Consider the following 22632-nt stretch of genomic DNA (forward strand, 5'->3'; position numbering starts at 1 on the left):
ATGCATGGCCCTGACATGGGAGAATGTAAGATGTATATGCACCCATCCCAGTTTACAGTGCAGGTAGGATTATTTACAATGTGCTGTAAATCTAAGAGTGATGAACAGAATATACAAATACAAATCCCTTCAAATGTTGAGTAATAAACTAAATACCCATATGTATTTATGATAACATGTGTGAATCTATTAAACTTGATGCTATCAATGTGATCGCTTGTCTGACTTACCTTGAACTAGTACGCAATCAGGGTAGAATGAGTTGTGTAGTGGTGTCGAAGCAGAAAAATCGTTTTATGAATTTCATGACGGATTTATGGGTTGAATCCTGCATGTGAATGGCCCACCAAAATAGAACTCCTGTTACGCCTCTTGTATTCACAAATATCTAGACAATTTTCTGAGTGGCATTTAAACAGTGTGTAAGTCCTCCAGGACGAGGACATGCATACAGTGCACACACTAGCACAAGGGTCATGCAATTCCATTCTCTCTGGTCTATTAGACAACTATAGAAGGCTTGATGTTGCTGCCTAAAGCAATAGTTCACCCCAAAATCAAAATTCTGTCATCATTTACCCATAAACCCACAAGACTTTCTTTCACTGAATATAAAAGATGTTTGGCAGAATGACAGCCTCAGTTACCATTCACTTTCATCATTTGAAGAAAAGATACAATGTAAATGAATGGACTGTGCAGTTTTCACACGTTTTGACCAATATATTTTCCGTGACTTGTCCATGACCTGTATAGTTGTTCATAATTATATACAGTATATTACATGATTATAATATCAAGTAAGTCTTTCAAGTAAGTTTTACTCTACACGCACACTCACAAAGTGCAATACCTAGCCAGTGAAATATTTAAGAGCAAAATATTTGTACTTTCATTTCCTAAATTCACAAAATTCCCATGATTTTTCCATGACTCTTTAAGATTTTACTTATTTACATGACATTTCCCTTGGGCCTGGAAATTACAATTTACAAATTCCCTTTTATTCTTTAGGTTTTCATGAACATTGGAACTGTTAATTGTCAAAATGTAAACTAATTATTTAAAAAGTTTATCCTCTTGACAGGCCTGACTCACTAACTTTTACAATTGTAATGAAATGCTCTCCTTGTAAATGCTAAAGTTAACTGGCCTCATTTATTAACCTGTGTGCTTGTATTTGAGGAACATAAAAGCAGAGTCTTTCCTAATGCTATGCTGCATGCATGCCATGTAAAAGGGGGTGAGTGCATATAGTAACTCTGCCTGAACCTTTTAAGAAGGGAATGACAGCAGAGTCAAATTTTAATCTATACAAGGGCATGTAAATGCCTTTCTATTCCACAAAGAGCAAGGAATAAACTGTAGAGACACTGCTAACATTTGACATAAAAAAAATGTTGAATAGTTTCACAACATTGTGGCATTGAGATTTTGAAAAAAGGACACTTTTAATGACAGTTACCTTTTCCTTATAAACAGATATGCCATGTAGGCATGGTATGCTGTGATCATTTAGTGTGTCTAATTGACTCTAACTGATAACATTCTGCTATGAGCTTTTAACTGTGTGACAGTATGAGAGCGGGGATTTTGCAATAACTTTACAAATCCTCTGCTGACTGCTGGCATGTAGCGGTAGTTATCAATGTCAACAGACCTTATGAAGTTATTTAGGTTTTTAAATGTATTGGTTCTCTTGTTGCTTGTTAGGGGTGCGGTGCTCTTCTATTTAGAAGTGCAATGAAAACTGTCAGTTACTCAACGAACAAAAAAGCACCACAAAATAGCATTACAATGTGTGTGTGTTATTATGCCATTGTCGAAATAACTGAGATTACATTTTCTCAACCAAATTCTTGAGGTATCACCCTGGGATGCTTTTTAAACAGTATAGAAGGAGTTCCCATCTATATGCTGGGCACTTATTGGCTGCTTTTCTTTATTATTTGGTCCAAGTCATCAATTTCAAAAACTGTTTTTTTTTTATTTTTTTTTATTAAATTTTAGATATATAATGAAATAAATTAATATGGTGGCACAATTATATTTTTGTCTAGAAAACTAATTTCAAACATTTAAGCATACGCCTTCAGATCAAAAGATTTTTAAGATCATGAGAAACATTTCGGTCAAGTGTTTCAAAATTTTTGACTGGCAGTGTATATAGATATATATATATATATATACATATATAAATATACTGAATATATGTAAGTACAGGTAAAGTAAAGGTATTACCAATCTGATGCCATTGCTATACAGTGGCACTGGAAAGGTCTGCAGTTTGTAAATTGAGAAAAATTAAAGAGCTTTGTGTAGTCTCTGGCTAAGGCTGTACATACAGTAAATGTGCATAAAAAGTTTAATTTCCCACATTTGATTGAAAGACATTGTGTTTAAACACAGACTAAAGAAATACCATAATCCAAATAACACTTTTAACTACTCTTTAAACTAACAAAATATGCACAGCCCTCTAGTGGTAATGCATAAAATTGTTAGGTCCTGTGCTTCACTAGACTAGAGTTACAGAAGAAACCTAAAATGGTTTGCAAGACTTAGCTGATCTCCCAGTCTGGTAAGGCTGGTCTGTTGGCTGTACAGATTTGGGTATTTTTCAGCTTATCATGCCTGGAGGCCAGCTTGCTGACCAGCTAAACGAGATTAGCACCAGAATAGACTGGGTAAAATGTTTTTTTGTTTTTTTCAGTAGTGAAGTGATTAAAACCCAAATTCAGCATCAAATATAATTGTTTGTCTTTTTAGACAAATTGCTAAGTCTAGTTTAGTCTAGTTTAGCTAAGTCTAGTCAGAATTAAAAAACATTTTCTTTATTTCTCGAAAGCGCAAGTTTCAAAAGACGAAATTGTGTGATATACACTTGCAACTGCTTTAAATAATTTTTTAATCAAAAATCTTTATATCAAATGTTAAGTCAAAAGTAACATTTGAGATGTCTGAGTTGTGCTGTAACAGCAAAACTTTTATCATAGTTTTAACACAGACTCTGTGCAAAGGAGAGATGAAGATGAACATTTTTGTGAAAAGGTTTCTTTTTTCATTTTAACTAAAGTTGTAGGTGTTCAAACCCCTCCTTCTCCCCATTATCTGATCTCCCTGTTTCCTCTAAACACAGAATCTGCAAAGTCTGCCATGAGATGCTCTATTCTTTCCGCCATAACTTCAAAAATAACTTGTTTCTGTTTCAGAAATACATTACTAAATACGAGTCATGGGCGTAACCAAGGCCTCGGTACATTTTTCATATTTAAAAGTACTTTTTGAAGTTATATACAACAATAACACGTGACTGCAATTTTTAATTGCCTTAGTTCAGTTCATATCAGACAATTTAGGTTAGTATGGAACAATCACAGTCATTTATTATCACTGGATGAGAAATGATTGTATAGATACTGCTGTGGCGGATTTCCATCAACAGGTACGAATCATTGCAATTGTCCTTTTTTACAAAAAATAAAAATAAAATATTAAGTAATTATTCAAAACAAACTAATTTTATTAATTGCCTGTAAATTACTGTCCAGAGGTCCAGACCGATGCTAAAGCAATGCCTGTTACTTTTCTCAGCGCTGGTTAGGATGGACCAGTCACAGTCATTTATGATGAGAAATGACTGTATTCATACTGCTGCAGGGGGATTCCATCCACTGGTATGAATCACTGCAATTATCGTTTTCAATTAAAAATTATTTTCAAGTGTAAAAATGTCTCTAATTAGAAATAAAAACGTCCTGAGATTTGAATGTGAATTAATAAAAGATTTGTTTTTTCTTAGCCGTCAAGCGCCCCCTAGAAGAAGAAAGTTTTGAATCTCAAAGGTAGCAGTTTCACAATTTCAGTTTGTTCCAGCAATTGTTTCACTTTAGAAAACATGGAAAATAGCACATGAGTCGCTGAAGAAAACAAACCTCATATCTTCTATTAGAAAACTCAATTTCTTCATGTCAAGGAGCACTAAGGAGTCTTAATATGGTCCTTATGATCATCATGACATTATATGAAACATTCAAAAACAGTAGCACACTACACTAGTACACCATCTGTAGTACAGACATTATGAAATACAGTATGTCAAGTATGACAGTTTGCATCATTACTAAATCTTTCATGGAGTCCATTACCTGATGGTAAGACATGTATGATGACGTAGCTATTAACAATATTATAATATAAAAATATTCTAAATAAATACTTTTTTAAAGTGTTCTGTTTTTGGTTCTATCACATGATTTTGCTTAGGTAGTATATTCTCCCTAAGAGGTACTGAAGTGCGTGTGGTTGAAATGGCCACATATTACAGCGTATGTGCTCGCTAAATTTTTCTCAACACACTTCAAGGGATAAAAAACCCAAATGACGATTACCCATGCTTTTTAAGTGGGTATAATCATATTATATTCAAGCCATTTTCCTCATGTAAAATGTGTTCTTGCTATTTAAAATTATGTTTCACCTTTGTTTACTTTTTCCTTCTTTTTTTTTTTTTTTTTTTTTTTAAGTGGACTTTTTCTTTGGACAGAGTTGTGGTCAAGACACACTTGAAATACCAGGTTTTTGTAACCAATTTACCAAAGCCAGACATAGGGAGCTATACAGCAATAACCACTATCACAGTTGCCGGTATGAACTACTATTATCATTAAAAAATTTTGAGGTTGACAATTAGGTATATTTTCAGATTTTTAGCAGTAATTGTAATAATCATATTATAATGATAATTATATTATACTATGAGTTAGTTATCCAAATCAAATTCTTTGATGACTGACTTAAATACAGGCAATCTTGTGGTTAATTATAAATGATTTTGTACACAATTATAACTCTTTTTCTGTTGCATTCTAAAGGAATTAACTACTTGAATTAAATTCTCAAATTTTAATCTTGAGTTCTTAAAAATAAAACATCAGTTGAGTTCAGTCTGTTTGTCATTTCAGAGAGCATCTGGGATCCTTATCTCAGTTGGTCAGTGGTAAATAATAAGACAAATGATTTGGATCTAACCATACATTTTGAATACTGTCCGCAGCCTTGGTATTTATCCAAAACTTTCTAAAGTTGTTTAGAAGGTACCCTCAAGTCCAACATAAACACTCTATTAGCAGGACCACACTATACGCCACCTGTTGTATAATCCTTCACAAATGTACAGTATATTCACATAAAGCGTATATAGCATATAGCAAAAACGAAATGGTTCTTTATACAATTTTTGAGTATCAGCTGTTACTTCTTAAAGAACATATATCAATTGATAAGAATTCAAAAGAGATTATGATTACAATTATGTTTTAAAGGACAACCAGACACGTCTCAGAGTTACTTTCACACTGGAAGCACGGCGGATAACTAACTGCAGTTTGGACTTGGAGGTGGGTTCCTATATCATTACAGTAGATATATAAGTCCTGATTGTTCATGATAGAGCCCAATCAAATAAAGTGATCTTCAATCCCTTTTCTTTCTTTCTTTCTTTCTTTTTTTTTTTTAACAGATTAAACCACTCTCTGAACAATGCATAAATAACTGTCTGGATTACAAAGAGAAAATTGATATCTGTCCCTGTAAGTATTACACAGTAACACTAAAATTCTTATTTACTGTACATTGCAAGTTTTGTAATTATAGCCAGTATTCCAGAGCAATTTACAAGTGGCCATACAAATTAAAGTTCAAAGCAATGCAATCTTTTTATGAATGGTTTTGACATTAGTGCCAAATTAATCTTCTCTATTTACTAGAGTTGATACACTGATTATTGATTATTATGCAGTGTTTTGCAGTGCATTTTTGCAGCAAAGGGTACATGTGGTCATAATCTCTTTTAACGTATTGATGGCAGTTCTTCCAGATACCCCAATTGTTTTTATTGTTTTGATCATTCTGGGACCATTGCTGGCAATATTGGCTGCGGTTGGTTGCTGCATTGCATTTTTGCAGTACAGAAATGTACATAAAGGTCAGTGCAAACAAAAAGAGCAATACTATATATGTGACTTTATAGAATATGATCCTGAAAACACAATTTGCCTAAAAAAGAAAAAAGAAAACACACTTAAATGTGAAATCAACTGTTTTCAATGCTAAAAGTGAATTATATCACAACATTATAATATATAGTATGAAAGATAGATATTTATTTTGAGATCTGCTAATTACATTTAAAGTGATATTGAATTATTAGTGTTTTGGAAAGATTAACTTTTAATTAGTGCTAGATGAGAGCAAAAGTAATCTACATCTAAAATAGGTGGAAATGGGCATCCACAGTTAAATGTCCAATATCAGCCAATAAACATCCAATATCAACCAAATACTGATACCAATATCATTAATATGGGCAGATAACTGATACTTTTCCTACAATAACATGCATCCCTGCTCATTATTTTATTAAAACTCAACAATTTCAAGTTTCAGCATTTTTATATCTCATTGTTAACCATGTCTTTTGATTGGCACGCCATCCATGGACAGCTCTACCTGTGCGAAGATTAAAGTGGAATGGAATCCCGTTCAAGAGCTTAGAAACGTCCTCATTAGTCCCACACCCCCTTTACAAAGAGATCATCCTGAAATTATGTGCCTTATTGAGGGCTAAATGTGGCACAGACGTGATCCTGGATCTCCTGGACTCTGCCTGGCTCAGCACCATCGGAAAAATTCAGTGGCTGGATATGCAAAGGGAATGGATCTCCAAGACCTCAGATAAGGTTCTGATCCTGTGCTCTCCAGGCGTGAACGCAAAGTGGAAGGCCATGTGTGGTGGGCACAGAGTGAGACTAAAGGAAGACTCATCATACTGGATTTTGTTCAAGCTTCATCTTTCCAGAAGTACATAGTAGCTTATTTTGAAGATGTGTGCAGTGAGGACGATGTTCCAGCACCGTTTAACATTTTAGTGAAGTACAAGCTGAACTGGAACTGTACTTCCGAATCTTGGACATGGAAAAACATGAGCCAGGATGGATTAAATGCACTGAGGATATTAGGGAGAATGATTACTTCAACTGTCCATCATGAAAAGCCCTTTGGAATGCTTTTGAAACTTTTCAAAATTACCAGTTGAAGAATCCAAACTGGTTTGAAATGGAGCTTTTGGACAATGTTCAAGAAAAGGCAACAAGCCTCGAAGCAATCTTCCCTACACACATTAACTATAATGCTGTCACTGAATGTTATTAATTGATTGAAGAGCATAAAGCTCAAACACTCATCAATGTGATCACGTGTCAGAGTGAAGATGAGCATGTTTTAATGATTTCCATTGAAGAGAGGCATAATTCTGAATGAGCATTCTTCAGTTGTTACCACAGATGTCCAGTACAGTAGTCCAGTACTGAACAGTTTTACAGCCATTGATGTGAAAGTTTTATCAGCACAAAAAAACTGTAGCACACCATTCTTTATGTTTACCACATCTTTGAGTCTATTTTTTATATATTCAGATTACTGTGATGCTATGATGTTAGACTGACAGATTTTTTTTTCTTCTAATTTTTTTAATGTTACTTGTTAATTTTTGCATTTTAATCTGAGTAAGACATCCCTGAGAAAAAGAAAGGAAAAAGAAAAACAGCTAAAAACAGCCTAAACTGGCTGGCTGGTCTTAAAAGGATAGGTACACACAAAAATGAAAATTTTCTCATCATTTACTCACCCTCATGCCATTCCAGATGTGTATGACTTTCTTTCTTCTGCAGAACAGAATTAAGATTTTTAGAATAATTTTTCAGCTCTGTAGGTCCATACAATACAAATGAATGGTTACCAGAACTTTGAAGTTCCAGAAAGCACTTATAGTCAGCATAAAAGTAATCCATATGACTCCAGTGGTTAAATCTAAATCTTCTGAAGTTGGTGTGGGTGAGAAACAGATTAATATTTAAATCCATTTCTTTCTTTTTTTAACTGTAAATCTTCACTTTCACATTCTGGTGTGGAAGTGACTTTCACATTCAGCACCTACTGGTTGAGGCTGGTCAAAGGTGGAGATTTAAGTAAAAAAGAGACTTAAATATTGATCTGTTCTCCCCCTCGCCATCATATAGCTTCTGAAAACATGGATTTAACCACTGGAGTCATATGGATTACTTTTATGCTGCCTTACCTTTATGTACTTTTTGGAGCTTCTGGTCACCATCCACTTGTATTGTGACTACCAACAGAGCTGAGGTATTCTTCAAAAATCTTTGTTTGTGTTCAGCAGAAGAAAGAAAGTCATACACATCTGGGATGGCATGAGGGTAAGTAAATGATGAGAACATTTCTGGATAAAGTATTCCTTTAGATGGTCTCCTAGCCTGACCAGCTAAAAAGTGCCCAAAGCCCCTCTAAAACCAGCCAACTTACCTGACCAGGCTGGGCAACCAGCAAAAACCAGCCAACCAGTTTAGGCTGGTTTTAGTGTGTGTTTTTTTATGTTAATTCTAAACAATTGTCACAGTTATTTATTCTGGCTAAGTGGATAACCTTTTACATTTTTAAAGTTGAAACATTGTAAAAATGAATTAATAAATAAATCATATTTAAAATCAGATCTCCATGCTGTAAAACGTGAAATTTTATTTAATTTAAAAACAAAATGTATGCATGGAAATCAGACAAAATTCAGGCCATTCTCAGAAATGGCCATAAAACGATTCTCGGCTAGCTCAAACATAACAGCCAGTCAGATCAAAGTTTAACCCAATGGAGTCAAGCAAAGAAGAATGTTGCAAATAGCTTCAATTGTGTACAAATGTATTAATGCATAGTTTTGGATATACATGTGTTGATTTAAGCTGCATCGTGATAGAAGTAACTACTCGCGTGGACAGATTGAGGTAGCATGCGAGAAGTGTTTTAATGAGTACATGCAGCATTGTTTCAATCAGTCTGTATTTATTGGACATTGGCGGTGCTATTGAAGTGTTTACGTAGAGGACTCGAATGTTGCTTTTATGTTGGGGGGATTTTGGTCTTTCATCTTCAACATTCTAACAACAACCTGCACTCAGAAGCTGTAACTTTACTCAAGCACATGTAGGATTGTTACTATTATCTCTGCATGTAACTCAGTTCTCTCAAGCAAGTAGAGCATGACAAATCGATCCCTCTGACTGTTTTGGAAACTTGCCAGCATAGACTGGACTGTGATGGTATTTTATGTTGTTTTCTAACCATGGAGTTGTGCTAACCTGAAGATCCAGTTCTGAAGATGTTGTAGAGATTTTCTGCAGTTTTGAGACATTACACGTCAACTTTACCCAGCAGATTTGAGAAAAATTGTAAAGCAGCACAAACTGCATAGCTCCACATTCAGTGACATAGCTATAATATTCAGAGCTGTAATAAATGTTCAAATGACATGTAAATATGCATTGCATCTTTCAGACTGATGGTACAACTGTAGTCTGTGTTACAGTCAATCACTGATTAATTAATCAAAATTAAAATTTTCTCACTGCTTACATTTTGTCCCAATCCTAAACAAAAAAGAACATATTTTACAGAATTTCCAGGCTGCTCTTTTCCATACAATAAGTAATGGGGAGTGGTGCTGAGGCCCTAGCTGATCACAGGCCAGTTGTGGCTCTAGAAATCACTATTATTACACATAGAATGCCTTACCCTCACAATCTCAGGTAGCAAAATATGATAAATCTTCACAATGAGTCATTACACTTGTTTTACGGTGCTGTGTTGTCAAATACTCATCATGTACAACTTTATTTCCTCACATTGTTCTAAAGTTTGCTAGGGTTTTCATCACTAGAAAACAGTCACATGAAAATAATTTTTTTTAATTAAAATCTGCATAATTAAAGGGTGTATAACAAATACTGTGATACATTTTTTTTTTTACATTACAGTACTATTAATTAATTATCAATATATTGTCATTGAAAAATCTAAATGCAAATTCATAATAGTACAAAAACCAGACCTCATTTTGTTTATGCAAAATATAATTTATGTGAACTGGTTGTACATCTGTTTTTGATGATGCAGGGTCTATCTGGTGGCACCACAGTCTCACTATGATTGCAACTCACAAGGCCGGCATCCCTATATTTGTAGCGGGAAGCATTGGAGGAGTACTGGAAAGTAAAAAACTGTCAATATTTTGTTATATTATATATAACTTTTTTTTAACTTTATATAAAATTAATATGTGTAACTTTATATTTTACAAATATTTATGTGTAACTTTAAGGAATATTCCAGGTTCAATACAAGTTATGCTCAGTCTACAACATTTGTGGCATAATGTTGATTACCACAAAAAATATTTTTGATTCGTCCCTGCTTTTCTTTAAAAAAAAGGTTGCAAGGCACTTGCAATGGAAGTTAAAATGGATCATTTTGGAGGGTTTAAAGGCAGGAATGTGATGCTTCGAATTTTTTTAAAGCATTTACATTCATTCTTCTGTCAAAAATCGTGTATAATTTTAGCTGTAAAGTTGTTTAAATCATTATTTTATAGGTTGTGTTTGGGTTTACGTCATTACCTTGTCATGGCAACAATGTTGTAAAAATGAACAGAACTTTACACAGAAAAGTTTAGTAAGTGATTTTATCACACTAAAATCAGTGTAAACACACATAATGTTTACATATGTGCCTATATATGCCTATGAGTAGAGTTATGAGTATTTAGAGCATTAACAGATTCACATTCACTTCTATTGTAAGTGCCTCACTGTAACCCAGACAAGTCTAAATGAATTTTTGGGGTAATCAGAATTATGCCAGAAATGTTGTCGATTGAGCTTAGCATGTATTGAACCTGGAAAATTACTTAAATCACTAACTCGCTTGAACATTTTGCTCATATGCATAACATGTTATCTACAGTAGGTTTTGTTGCATTTAACTGTAGATTTTAAGTGAAATTTAGTTTTAACATGGTCTGTTCTATACAGTATTTAATGACCAAAACATTATCCTTCATAGCAATGGATGTAACCGCAGATCTCACTGAACTAGGTCAAACTCCTATTGCTGTTGTGTCTGTTGGGGTGAAATCTGTCCTTAATAAGCGTACAGGCCAAATCACTATTTTAAAGGGGAAGTGTTTAATATCAGTGCCATCAACAGGACCAAACGGAGTTGCAGTCTGTTTGTTTGAATGTCCAAAATGGACATAACATAGTTCAAACAATTATTTAAATTTGGAGCAGGGCAACTTGTTTATCCAAGCAATGGTAGATGGGGGAGATAATTTGCTGTTCCACACTTCACCTTAAAGGTTTTCTTAAAACATTGTTGTGATGAAATTCTTTGCATTTATATTCTTAATCAATGTTTTATTGATATCACTGATATTCATTTGAACTTAATGCTCCTTTAGTTGCATCAGTGTGTTGGGATCTTTGAGAAATGACACTATGTGCCTATTGCATCATTTCACTGTCTTTTCCTGAAGTTCATTCATTTTCAGATATAGCCCTCATCCATAATAATGCCAAGGTGAGCAGTCAGATAGCATGTGCCCTTTTTAAACACAAAGAAAAATGAGGAAGCATCTTTAGAGGTGGCACCAAGACCCTAAGGGCCAAGAAATGGACTCCAAAATGGTAATTGGTATATAAAATTTACTTGCATGAATTTTGAATGCTACAGATGGTATTCACAAAAAGTGTTGAGCTTGTGTGTAAAGACTAATGCACAATAAAAAGTATTTGTCTCTGATTGTTATAGGTGGAATAAATGTTGATTTAATTGCTAAAGGAACAACAAAGAAATTGGTGGCAAGTCTAATGATAATATGTTACTTTTTAAAATATTTTTTTTATAAATTTAACATTTTTTTTTTTTTTTACATAGTATTTGTTCAGATTTGTTTAATTCAGTTTGGTCAGACAATTCCAGAAAGTGTGTGCCAGTCATTTGGAGGAGTGGGCAGAAATATTGCTGGTTGGTATGAATGGCACAATAATATTTTCTGATGTTTCAGAATATGTACAGTTACTCACTTTTTCTGTATTTCTTGTAGACTGATTGAGCCATTTAGGACAAAAACCACTCATTATCTCTGCCATTGGAAAAGACTCTCATTGCGATGCTTTGTTAAACTATTGTAAGCACATGGTAAGTTGGCACATTTTGGCTGGACATTTTGCTACTAATCAATTTTTTGCACTTGTAGCCAATTTTTGGTCACAACTTCTACTCATTAAATGACTAACAGTGTTATTAATAACAATAGAAGTTTGGATCTATAGTATTTTGCTTTATACTCATCAGGATATGAGTGGAGTTGCTGTATTACAGGATCAAAGGACTGCAACTTACTGTGCTGTCATAACTGAATCTGGAGAGTTGAGCTTGGGATTGGGTGACATGGATATCCATCAGCAAATACAAGAGCAGTATGTATGTACAGTTGTGCTCAAAAGTTTGCATAGCCTGGCAGAAATTGTGAAATATTGGCGTTGATTTTGAAAATATGACTAATCATGCAAAAAAACGGTCTTTTATTTAAGGATAGTAATCATATGAAGGGATTTATTATCACATAGTTGTTTGACTCTTTTTTAAATCATAATGATAACAGAAATCACCCAAATGGCCCTGATCAAAAGTTTACATACCCTTGAATGTTTGGCCTTGTTACAGACACGCAAGGTGACACACACAGGTTTAAATGGCAATTAAAGGTTAATTTCCCACACTTGTGGCTTTTTAAATTGCAATTAGTGTCTGTGTATAAATAGTCAATGAGTTTGTTAGCTCTCACATGGATGCACTGAGCAGGCTAGATACTGAGCCATGGGAAGCAGAAAAGAGCTGTCAAAAGACCTGCGTAACAAGGTAAAAGGAACTTTATAAAGATGGAAAAGGATATAAAAAGATATCCAAAGCCTTGAAAATGCCAGTCAGTACTGTTCAATCACTTATTAAGAAGTGGAAAATTCGGGGACACCAAGCCAAGGTCAGGTAGACCAAGAAAGATTTCAGCCACAACTGCCAGAATAATTGTTTGGGATACAAAGAAAAACCCACAGGTAACCTCAGGAGAAATACAGGCTGCTCTGGAAAAAGACGGTGTGGTTGTTTCAAGGAGCACAATACGACGATACTTGAACAAAAATGAGCTGCATGTTCGAGTTGCCAGAAAGAAGCCTTTACTGCACCAATGCCACAAAAACTCCCAGTTACAATATGCCCGACAACCCCTTGACACGCCTCACAGCTTCTGGCACACTGTAATTTGGAGTGACGAGACCAAAATAGAGCTTTATGGTCACAACCATAAGCGCTATGTTTGGAGAGGGGTCAACAAGGCCTATAGTGAAAAGAATACCATCCCCACTGTGAAGCATGATGGTACATATATTACCAATTCTCCAATGGTATGCAAACTTTTGAGCACAACTCTATATCCAAAATGTATTGTATCGTAAAGGTTATCCTGTTTCACATGAAAACACCGTATGTCACATTATGGAAGTAAAATGGGTTGCGCATGACATTTCATCTTGACTTTAAAGTAACAGTAAAAACTAGATTTGTAACTTGTAATATTTTCATTTTGCTTAGTAGGACTGGGATCGATGCCTTTTTCACGCATCGATAATCAGAAAATATTTATCAATCTATATCGGCATAGGGCTCCTCATTTACAATAGTCTTTGTCTCTTCATATTTCTCAACACAACTTTGGTAAAGAGTGAGCAGAAGGGGGACTAAATTTGAAACAATTATTTTCTATGAAGGTACGCACACCGCTGCCGCTCGCCGTCTGTTGGTGAAGCCCAGCTATGATTTCGGAGGCTGCTCAAAATTCTGCAACATCACGGAGTGCAACTCGCATAGTTTTCCATTAAATTCGACCCAAATCATTATCAAAGGACATAGATTATTTACTCCAGCCATCACTGAATAATATATTGTATATGTTTAACTTTCATATAGCCTACACAATGGCAACTACAATGCATGTATCTTTGTGATTTGACAGCTTGAATGAAACCTATTCAAAGCTACATATAGAGAAATTGCATAATAAACATTGGCATTACTAATCGTTCAGTTTGCGCAATTACACTAGTTTTATACACTAACATAGTTTAGGTGGGTTATGGTTAAGGTATGTTTCGTGGGGCCCCCTAATTTATAACCGTGTTTTGAATGGTTGCACCACACAAACGACAGACCTGGCCACAGGCAGCACTGATTCAGAAACATCATCCAGAGTTCTTTCACACTAAATAATGCTACAGTACAGTATGTCATATTATAAGATATTTAAAGTGTTATGTTATGTTTTGTGATGTTTGTCATAAATGTACTATAAAAGTATGGAAAATTAGATTTATCATGTTCTGAAGTTGTTAAATGCTATGGTGGTGGTTGAGGATAGTCCCCTGTTCTCTATGTAAAGCACTTTGAGTGAAGCGTCAGAAAAGCGCTATATAAGTTTAACATTGAACGTTCAACTAAACAAAAAAGTGATAATTTGTAGTTATGTTTTATTTAATGATGGCTTTTAACCCCTGTGTTGTTTTTTTGTGCTAACACATTTTGTGTTCCCTGTCAAAAAAAATGACGGCCCCTTAAGATTGTTTAAAAATCCCTCATATTGCATATATTATCACAAAATATTGCATTTGATTTTTAGATTAGATTATATCAACTTCTTTTTCAGTAAGTATGACAGGTTTTTTTATTCCTTTTTCGAACTTATACATATATATATATATATATATATATATATATATATATATATATATATATATATATATATATATATATATATATATATTTTTTTTTTATTGATAGAAGGATTAATGGAACTGAGCTTATACAGAGCCAGTGGGGGGGCACTCCCTGCAAATTTTTTTAGGGAGTGCATAATAAAACTGCATAATAAATGAATAAACACTTGCTTTATCTGCATAAAATAGGTGTTGTTTTAAAGCCTAGAATCTGTACTTTACAATACATATTGCTGATCCTACCAGTTCTTAATTCATGCTTTTTAATTTGCTGACAAATAAGAACTGTTTCGTTCTCATCATTTGCAAATTTGTTTTCATGATAATTATATTCAGAGTTGGTAAAACCATAAAAAAAAATGAGATATGTTATATATCGTTGGAAATGTCTCAATTAGTAGAATACAATGAGCAAATTTGTTTCACTCAGAAGCCAAACTGCAGTGAATATTAGTGTATGAAATTCACACTGACACATAAATATAATAAACAGCAGTTTCTTTCTGTCACGTTTTTCCTTATTACTTCCTGAGACAGAAATATAACAATGACATATCCTAACTCACAGCAGACTATCCCAATTCAAACGAGACAAAACGCAACATAATATAAGTAGATCTTGAAATATTCCTCAAAGAGTGTACATGGAAAGACGATACACAAGAGGGCACTCAACACACAATGTATGTACATATTTGTATGTGTGTCTGTGACTGTGTGTGTGTGTGTGAGTGTATATATGTATGTGTGTGTGTTGTGTGTGTGTGTTTGTGTGTGTTTGTGTGTGTGTGTGTGTGTGTGTGTGTGTGTGTGTGTGTGTGCACATGTCCGAGGACTCTGTTCACACACTGGGATGCTCCTGAACACTTAATATTTCTATATTTTGTAGCCTAATCTATTCATTTTTAATGGCTGGTCATTGTTGACCAGGAACACGAGCGTAACAAAGTGATATAAAACCAATTAAATGTAAAGAAAATGGTCAACGTTTGTGTGTGTGTGTGTGTGTGTGTGTGTGTGTGTGTGTGTGTGTTTTCAGATACCGTATGTGAACAAAGTCAATTAATTTTATTCCAATTGCATTAAGGAAAGAAAAAAATAAAAAAAAATTGTAAAAAAAATAAATAAATAAATCCAGGTCAAAATGCCCAGAACATAGTATAATGTTAAATGTCTATAAATTCCCAGGTTATCTTCAGAAAGCAGTAGATATTGGCCCTGATAGTACTTGTTATTGGATTGCAAACAAAATAAGTGGTATCACCCATCACTAACACACATACTGATAAAATGTATATATTGAATGTAATGTAAACCTATTTGAATAAAAGCATCTGCAAAATGCAAGTGTTAAATTTCAAATATAATCAAAGCAAGCTTTTGTTTTAGATCTGCCCAAATCACTTGAGGAAGTCTTGGACTGTGTACCAGCTCTCTCCCGCCCCCTGCTGGAGCATCTGCACTGTGTGGTGGTTACTCTGGGTTTGCTAGGTGTGCTAGTGTGTGGAGAGCATGAGGATGGCACTGTCAATTTGCAATAATGAAAGCAAAAACAGGTATGACATTTCTGGAGTTTGCAGTAGCGGTTCTAGCTTGTTTGGCACCCTGGGCGAAACCCTCTTCAGCACGCGCCCCCCTGGGGGGGGATTGTAAATGAGATGGTTGGTGGAGTTCAGGGTGCCCGCTTGTCTGTGTGGGGTGGGGGGTGCTGCCCATGTCACCCATGTCTAAATCCACCACTGGGAGTTTGAGAGCACTTATCAAAAGTGGCCCTGTCAGTAAGGATGTCTTTGCCTTATTTGTGATTTTATTTGAAATAATAAAACTGTCTTTATTTTAAATAATAATAATACAAAAAAAAAAATTCTATTCCGTTTAAACTTTAAATTATTTTCTTACATTTATTGTAGCTCTATACAGTGCATAATGTTGCACAGTGATAGCTAACCAAATATTCAAGACATTTTATAAATGTAAAAAATGTAAGAATTGGTCATTGAAAAGCCCATATTGATCGACCACTATTGTGAATACTGGGATAGACATGTCCCCCTCAGTGTCTATGGCGGTTATGGCTCTAATGTAACTATAGAATATACTACAATGTAACTATAATATGTACTATAGAAAATGCTTTTTATGACAGAAAGGACGATTGTGTGCTGTCCATTATCCTGCATTGGCTGTGAGCTCTAAAGAAACAGTAAATATATCCAGAGCTGGTGACAGGCATTTTGATTTGTGAATTTTTAAGTATTTCAGAACACAACAAGCTTACTAAACTCACTTTAGCCTGCTCATTGAGTTGCTGTCTTTCTGTACCAGATTTGCTGGAGCATTGATGGTTGGGATCCTGCAAGGAAGGGACTCAGACAGCTGTGTGCGTATGGGTCTCCTTGCTGCCCGCATGTCCTTGTTGTTACCTCACCCAGTAGATCCATCTTTGACAACAGATGCCATCCATTAAGAGAGGTCACACTCTCAAATATTGTCCAAGCCTACATGCATGTGGATAGAGGACTGATGATCTTTACAGAGATAAATCTCACCAGCTGCTGCGTTAAAGTCACTCAGTGCCTCAAATGCACATATAGGTACATCAAATTAAATGTGGTACATTTGTGGGCTTTTACTCAAACTCAAATATGGTGGTTAAGTATGTACATGCTTCATGTGTGTTAATTACTTGGTTGTATTTTGATATGGTTCAAATGAACAGGTCTAGCTAGACCTCTGACTCTGACCATTTCACTTGTATTTACAAAGACTCTTGCAGAAGAAACTAAAATTTCTACCTCATAACTATAATGAAACATTTCTGTTTTTAGCAGTTTACAGTCAAACAGTTTAGGGGTTTACTATATTGTATTATACTTGGTTTGACACCTGGCATTTTTGAAAAGTTCCGGTCTTGGTGTGATTATAACAAATGTATGAACATTTAATGAACATTTTTAATTGTGATTTTTACAGATTTTTATTTATGTCAATTAAAGTTTTTACACTGCATTTTGAAAGTTGAATTTTTTTTTCTTTCTTTTTTGTTTTTATATTTTATTTGCAGTTTAACATACTATACTTCATGGATAACTTTTTAAATAACAAATTTCTTTTCTTTTTTTTTTCTTTTTTTTTTGGGTACAATAATTATGCATGCCAATTTTATGACATCATATTAATTGACTTCAAGGAATATTTTTCTAAACTGTAATTTGTTACACCTCAGGACTATTTAAAAAATTATTAAAAATTAAAAGGTGACCAGTTACAGTACCCCCCCAAAAAATACAGTTTCTCTTATGCAGTCATATACATTTTAACCTAAAAACGTGATGTTGAAAAAAGTTATTGTCAAAAATACTTTTAAAGATATTCAATTTATTATTTTAAATGGATAAAATAAAAGCGAGCTCCTATTTTTAAGTGTTAAATTATTCTCTTAAATTGAACAAACCACCTATTTTCTTAAAAAGCATTTTTCAGATGTACCTTTGCAGGGGTTTTTGAACTTTTTTTTTTTATGCAGAGGACCCCTAAATATGATGATCCTTTGCAAAAAGAATCATTTTTATGCATTAAAGACCCATTTATACCATGTGATTTTATGATATTAACAACATATTTTGTCATTGTACTGAGCCAAATAAATAATTAAAATATTATGATTATCTTATAAATATTTAAATATGTGGATGATTTATAAGCACAAGTTCAGAGAAACAGAAAAGTTCTATTCATCATTAACTTGGTCAAGAAAACATTTGATTTGAAAAGTCAAAAGTTTAAATCATTGTATCTATAACAAACTTTAGTGTTATTGTTCAATACATTTTTAGCATCAGTCTAATTTATTCTCTTTTTTTATGGACCAATTTTAAAAGCATTTTTTAGTTTAAGTCTCTGTATTTTATTTTATTTATTTATTTATTTATTTATTTTCAGAATTTCTTGCTGGAAAATTTTTCTCATGATAAAGAAAATAATAATAATTAAAGATATAAACACAGATGTATTATTTTTATAGTGAAAAATATTATAGGCCCATTATAACAATATATATGATATCACAAAATATTCTGGCTTGGTCCGCATGCCCCAAAGATTTTTTCTATCTGGCCCACTTGTTGAGGAGGTTATAGCCCTGCAGGAACAATTTATCTGTGGACAACTAAAGAAACCCTTTTTGTATCGCCCCCTGTGGTGACAGTTTCTTCTAAAAAAAAATAATAATTATTATTATTATTATATGCAAAATAAACTACATCCCCCACAATGCATCGCTCCTCGCATCTTGCGCAAACGCAATGTTAGGTGACTGGTTACTGTATTCCCTTCTAATTTCAATGTAAGATGGTGGTAAGAATCTGCTACCTAAATAAACAGTAAAACTGAGTAAAAAAAAACATCTCATCAATTCTGAAAATCTGGGCTGTGGAACAGTGCTCATTTCAAACTATCAGATAGGTACATCTGATCAGTTTAAAGGCAAAAACCCCCTCCTAAACTAGAGTGAATATTCCTTGGAGTGGAATCCCTGCAATACAGGTCCAGCTAGTTGAAGTGAGTACCCTACAAAACAACTGCTTTGATTGAGGTTAGTGCATCTGTATATAACTGTTTCATCAGAATTAGGTTTGTATATGTGTCTGAGACTAGACTCACTCTGTGCTGAAGGCATCAATACTTGTGTTTGAGTGGAGGGTGAAGTCAAAGGTGGGCAGGCGGCGGTTCCTCCGCTGTTTGCCGGGCCGATCACTGGGAGAGTCGCAGGCTTGTGTCGCGTGTAGGCCGCAGAACTGAAACGCTCATAAAACAGTCATCAACAATCGAGTATTTGAGGGAAAGCTGTCGTTTTATTCTTACAATCATTTCGAAATACATAAGAGCACAAGGTTGTGTGTTAGTTGTTGTGGGCTAGGTTAAAGTGATGCTTTTAGACGTTGTGTTGTGTGTGCCGCACGTCCGCTGAAGTCTGTCCCAGCTCTAGAGGCACCTGACCGGCATTCAGCGCATCTGACACGCCGCTAGACATAAATGATGTAACATGTCAACAAATGCACTTTTAACAAACATTCAGAGACGTTAAAATAATGTTTGAGTGATCTGTTTGTTTAATTAATGTATTTTTGAAGCAGAAACAGGCTCTGCCGAAGTGTACGTATTTAAATATTGGCGTATGGCAGCATTTACACAGTAGTGTTTTTGTCTGGACAAATGTGAAAGATTGAGAGAGATTTATTTACGCTGTCGTAGGGGGAAAAAACATAATGCTGATATACATTTTTTTCTACACTTTCTAGTGTACATTTTAATAAAGTATCAGCGACATATTTTTAAAAAATGCGTTTGTTGTGATATTTAGGCTATGCCAGCGTAAGATAAACCTGAGACTGAATCAAAGTTTAAAAATAATGTAGTCTTTTTCTGAATAGTGATCGACCGAAAAGGGTTTTTTTTAATGGCCGATGCCGATATCCAAAAAGCAATGTGGCCGATAGGCTGATACAATGCTGATATATCACATAATTTAATATAGTAAATAATAAAAACATAAAATTGTTAAAAAAATGAATAAACTCTTATTAAGTGCTATATTTACTAAATTTCACACAAAACTTTCACTTGTAAAAGATATAAATTTAAAACTGGAAAATTTATCGGCAGATGCCGATAATTAAAAAATTCTGAATAAAGGGGGCCTGGGTAGCTCAGTGGTAAAATACGCTGGCTACCACCCCTGGAGTTCGCTAGTTTGAATCCCAGGGTATGCTGAGTGACTCCAGCCAGGTCTCCTAAGCAACCAAATTGGCCCGGTTGCTAGGGAGGGTAGAGTCACATGGGGTAACCTCTTTGTGGTCGCTATAATGTGGTTTGTTCTCGGTGGGGCTCATGGTGAATTGAGCGCGGATGCCGCGGTAGATGGCGTGAAGCCTCGACAAGCGCCGTGTCTCCGTGGCAACGCGCTCAACAAGCCACGTGATAAGATGCGCGGGTTGACTGTCTCAGACGCGGAGGCAACTGGGATTCGTCCTCTGCCACCCGGACTGAGGCGAATCACTATGCGACCACCAGGACTTAGAGCGCATTGGGAATTGGGCATTCCAAATTGGGAGAAAAAGGGGAAAAATCCCCCCCCCCCAAAAAAAAAATTCTGAATATCATTCAACTTGGCGATATATCAGTCAACCACTAATTCTGAATATAACCTTGGTGTGGTAATAATAATTTATTTGAAGTAGACATACAGTACTGTGCAAAAGTCTTAGGCACAAAAGATGTTTCACAAAAGCATTTGTCTTAAGATGGTTATTTATATCTTCAGCTTCAGAGTGTCAATAGGAAATATAAATGTTAGACTCCCAAACATTACTTTTGCAAATAGAAAAGATTAGAATAGAAGAACAGGGAGCCCTGCAACAGATGTCATGGCCCCCACAAAGCCCCCCACTGAACATCGTGTCTGTCTGAGATTACATAAAGAGACAGAAGCAATTGAGACAGCCGAAATAGATTGAAGAACTGTGGCAAATTCTCCAAGAAGCTTGGAACATCCTGTCTGCCAACAACCAAGAAAAACTGTCCAGGTCTACCTAGGAGAATTGATGCTGTTTTAAAGGCAAAGGTGGTCGCACCGAGTATTGATATAGATTTTTTATGTTTACTGGACTTTGTATGACATTAAGTTATAAATGAAAACTATTTATTTCATTATGTTTGAAGACATCCTCACTCACTATGCAACATTTTTCACAAGCGCCTAAAACTTTTGCACAGTACTGTATTTCAATCTAGATATTGCATTTTTTATCTTATAAGTGGATATTATATATGTTACGTGTTGTATATATATAAAATTCTCATCAGACTGATTCACCGATACATGATCCTGTCAGTATCGGAGCCGATAACGATCCTGGATTGGTGCATCCCTAGTTGATCTACAGTGTTAATTAATACAATGGAATTAATATGAAAATGAACTTAAATTTCAGGATCAATTAACACCATGAAAGCCCAAAGTCAATGTACATACAGTATAATCACTGTAGAATATTTTTTGTGATCGAAAACAAGGCTGTTAGGCATGTTATGTGCTGTATTTAAAAGGTGCTACTGTGATCCTTGCATGTGCAAATTTCTTATGTGACCCAGTGCTCTTTTTTTGTAAACCCAATACATAGCATGTAAAGCAATGCCACAATAGACTGTTATCATTTGGTAATGATAATACTATAAATAGGTTTAATGGACCCTCTGGTAACTTAATAGTATAAACCTTCTTACTATGACAGCTTACCACATTCATTTGTCATGGCAATAGAATGTGTTCTGAGCAGACTGCTTGTAATTTGTAAATAAATTAATGCATTACCAAAGGCATTTATGGACAATAGCTTTAGTCCCTCTGTAGTACATCCTCTCCAGCCAGTTACTTCTCTTAAAGCATTGTGATCATCCGGGCTGTCACATGCTTAAAAGCTTGCCTTAGAAAACAAATCTCACCTCTCCACTGAACCTCATTCCCACATCATTTCTGTCTCTCCTCTAACTCTGCGTCAGCCCCTTGGCCAACCAGCCTGAGTCTCTCCTGAACCTGCTGTGTGATAGGATGTCCTGCAGTCCAGAGCTGAAAGAAGATCCAATGGAGTGCCCACTGTGCATGGAACCTCTGGAGATTGACGATGTCAACTTTTTCCCCTGCACCTGTGGCTACCAAATCTGCCGTTTCTGCTGGCACCGTATCCGTACAGATGAGAACGGCCTCTGCCCTGCCTGCAGAAAGGTAGAAACCTTTAAAGTTTCTTCGAGCTTAAATGGTTCTGGTGATTGTGACTTCATGTGTTGTTATTCAGCTATTTGCAAATGGGTCAGTGACATGATGCTCATTCTGAGGGCTGAA

At 35.0% G+C, this 22632-nt stretch overlaps 1 protein-coding gene and 1 pseudogene across 2 annotated transcripts in view; both read left to right on the forward strand.

Moving 5' to 3' along the window:
* LOC127437341 (uncharacterized) lies at positions 1-19532 on the forward strand (annotated as a pseudogene).
* LOC127437564 (CCR4-NOT transcription complex subunit 4-like) overlaps positions 19056-22632 on the forward strand; it is a 23378-nt gene continuing 19801 nt past the window's right edge. The window contains exons 1-2 of one of the 2 annotated variants that reach the window (XM_051692559.1): positions 19056-19292; positions 22293-22515. In XM_051692559.1, the coding sequence (XP_051548519.1) occupies positions 22342-22515 (174 nt within the window). In that variant the 5' untranslated portion in view covers positions 19056-19292; positions 22293-22341. The remainder of the gene's footprint in view (positions 19293-22292; positions 22516-22632) is intronic. The other variant, XM_051692560.1, reaches the window with a different exon arrangement.

The sequence above is a fragment of the Myxocyprinus asiaticus genome, chromosome 48, assembly GCF_019703515.2.
Source record: "Myxocyprinus asiaticus isolate MX2 ecotype Aquarium Trade chromosome 48, UBuf_Myxa_2, whole genome shotgun sequence".
Classification (NCBI taxonomy): domain Eukaryota; kingdom Metazoa; phylum Chordata; class Actinopteri; order Cypriniformes; family Catostomidae; genus Myxocyprinus; species Myxocyprinus asiaticus.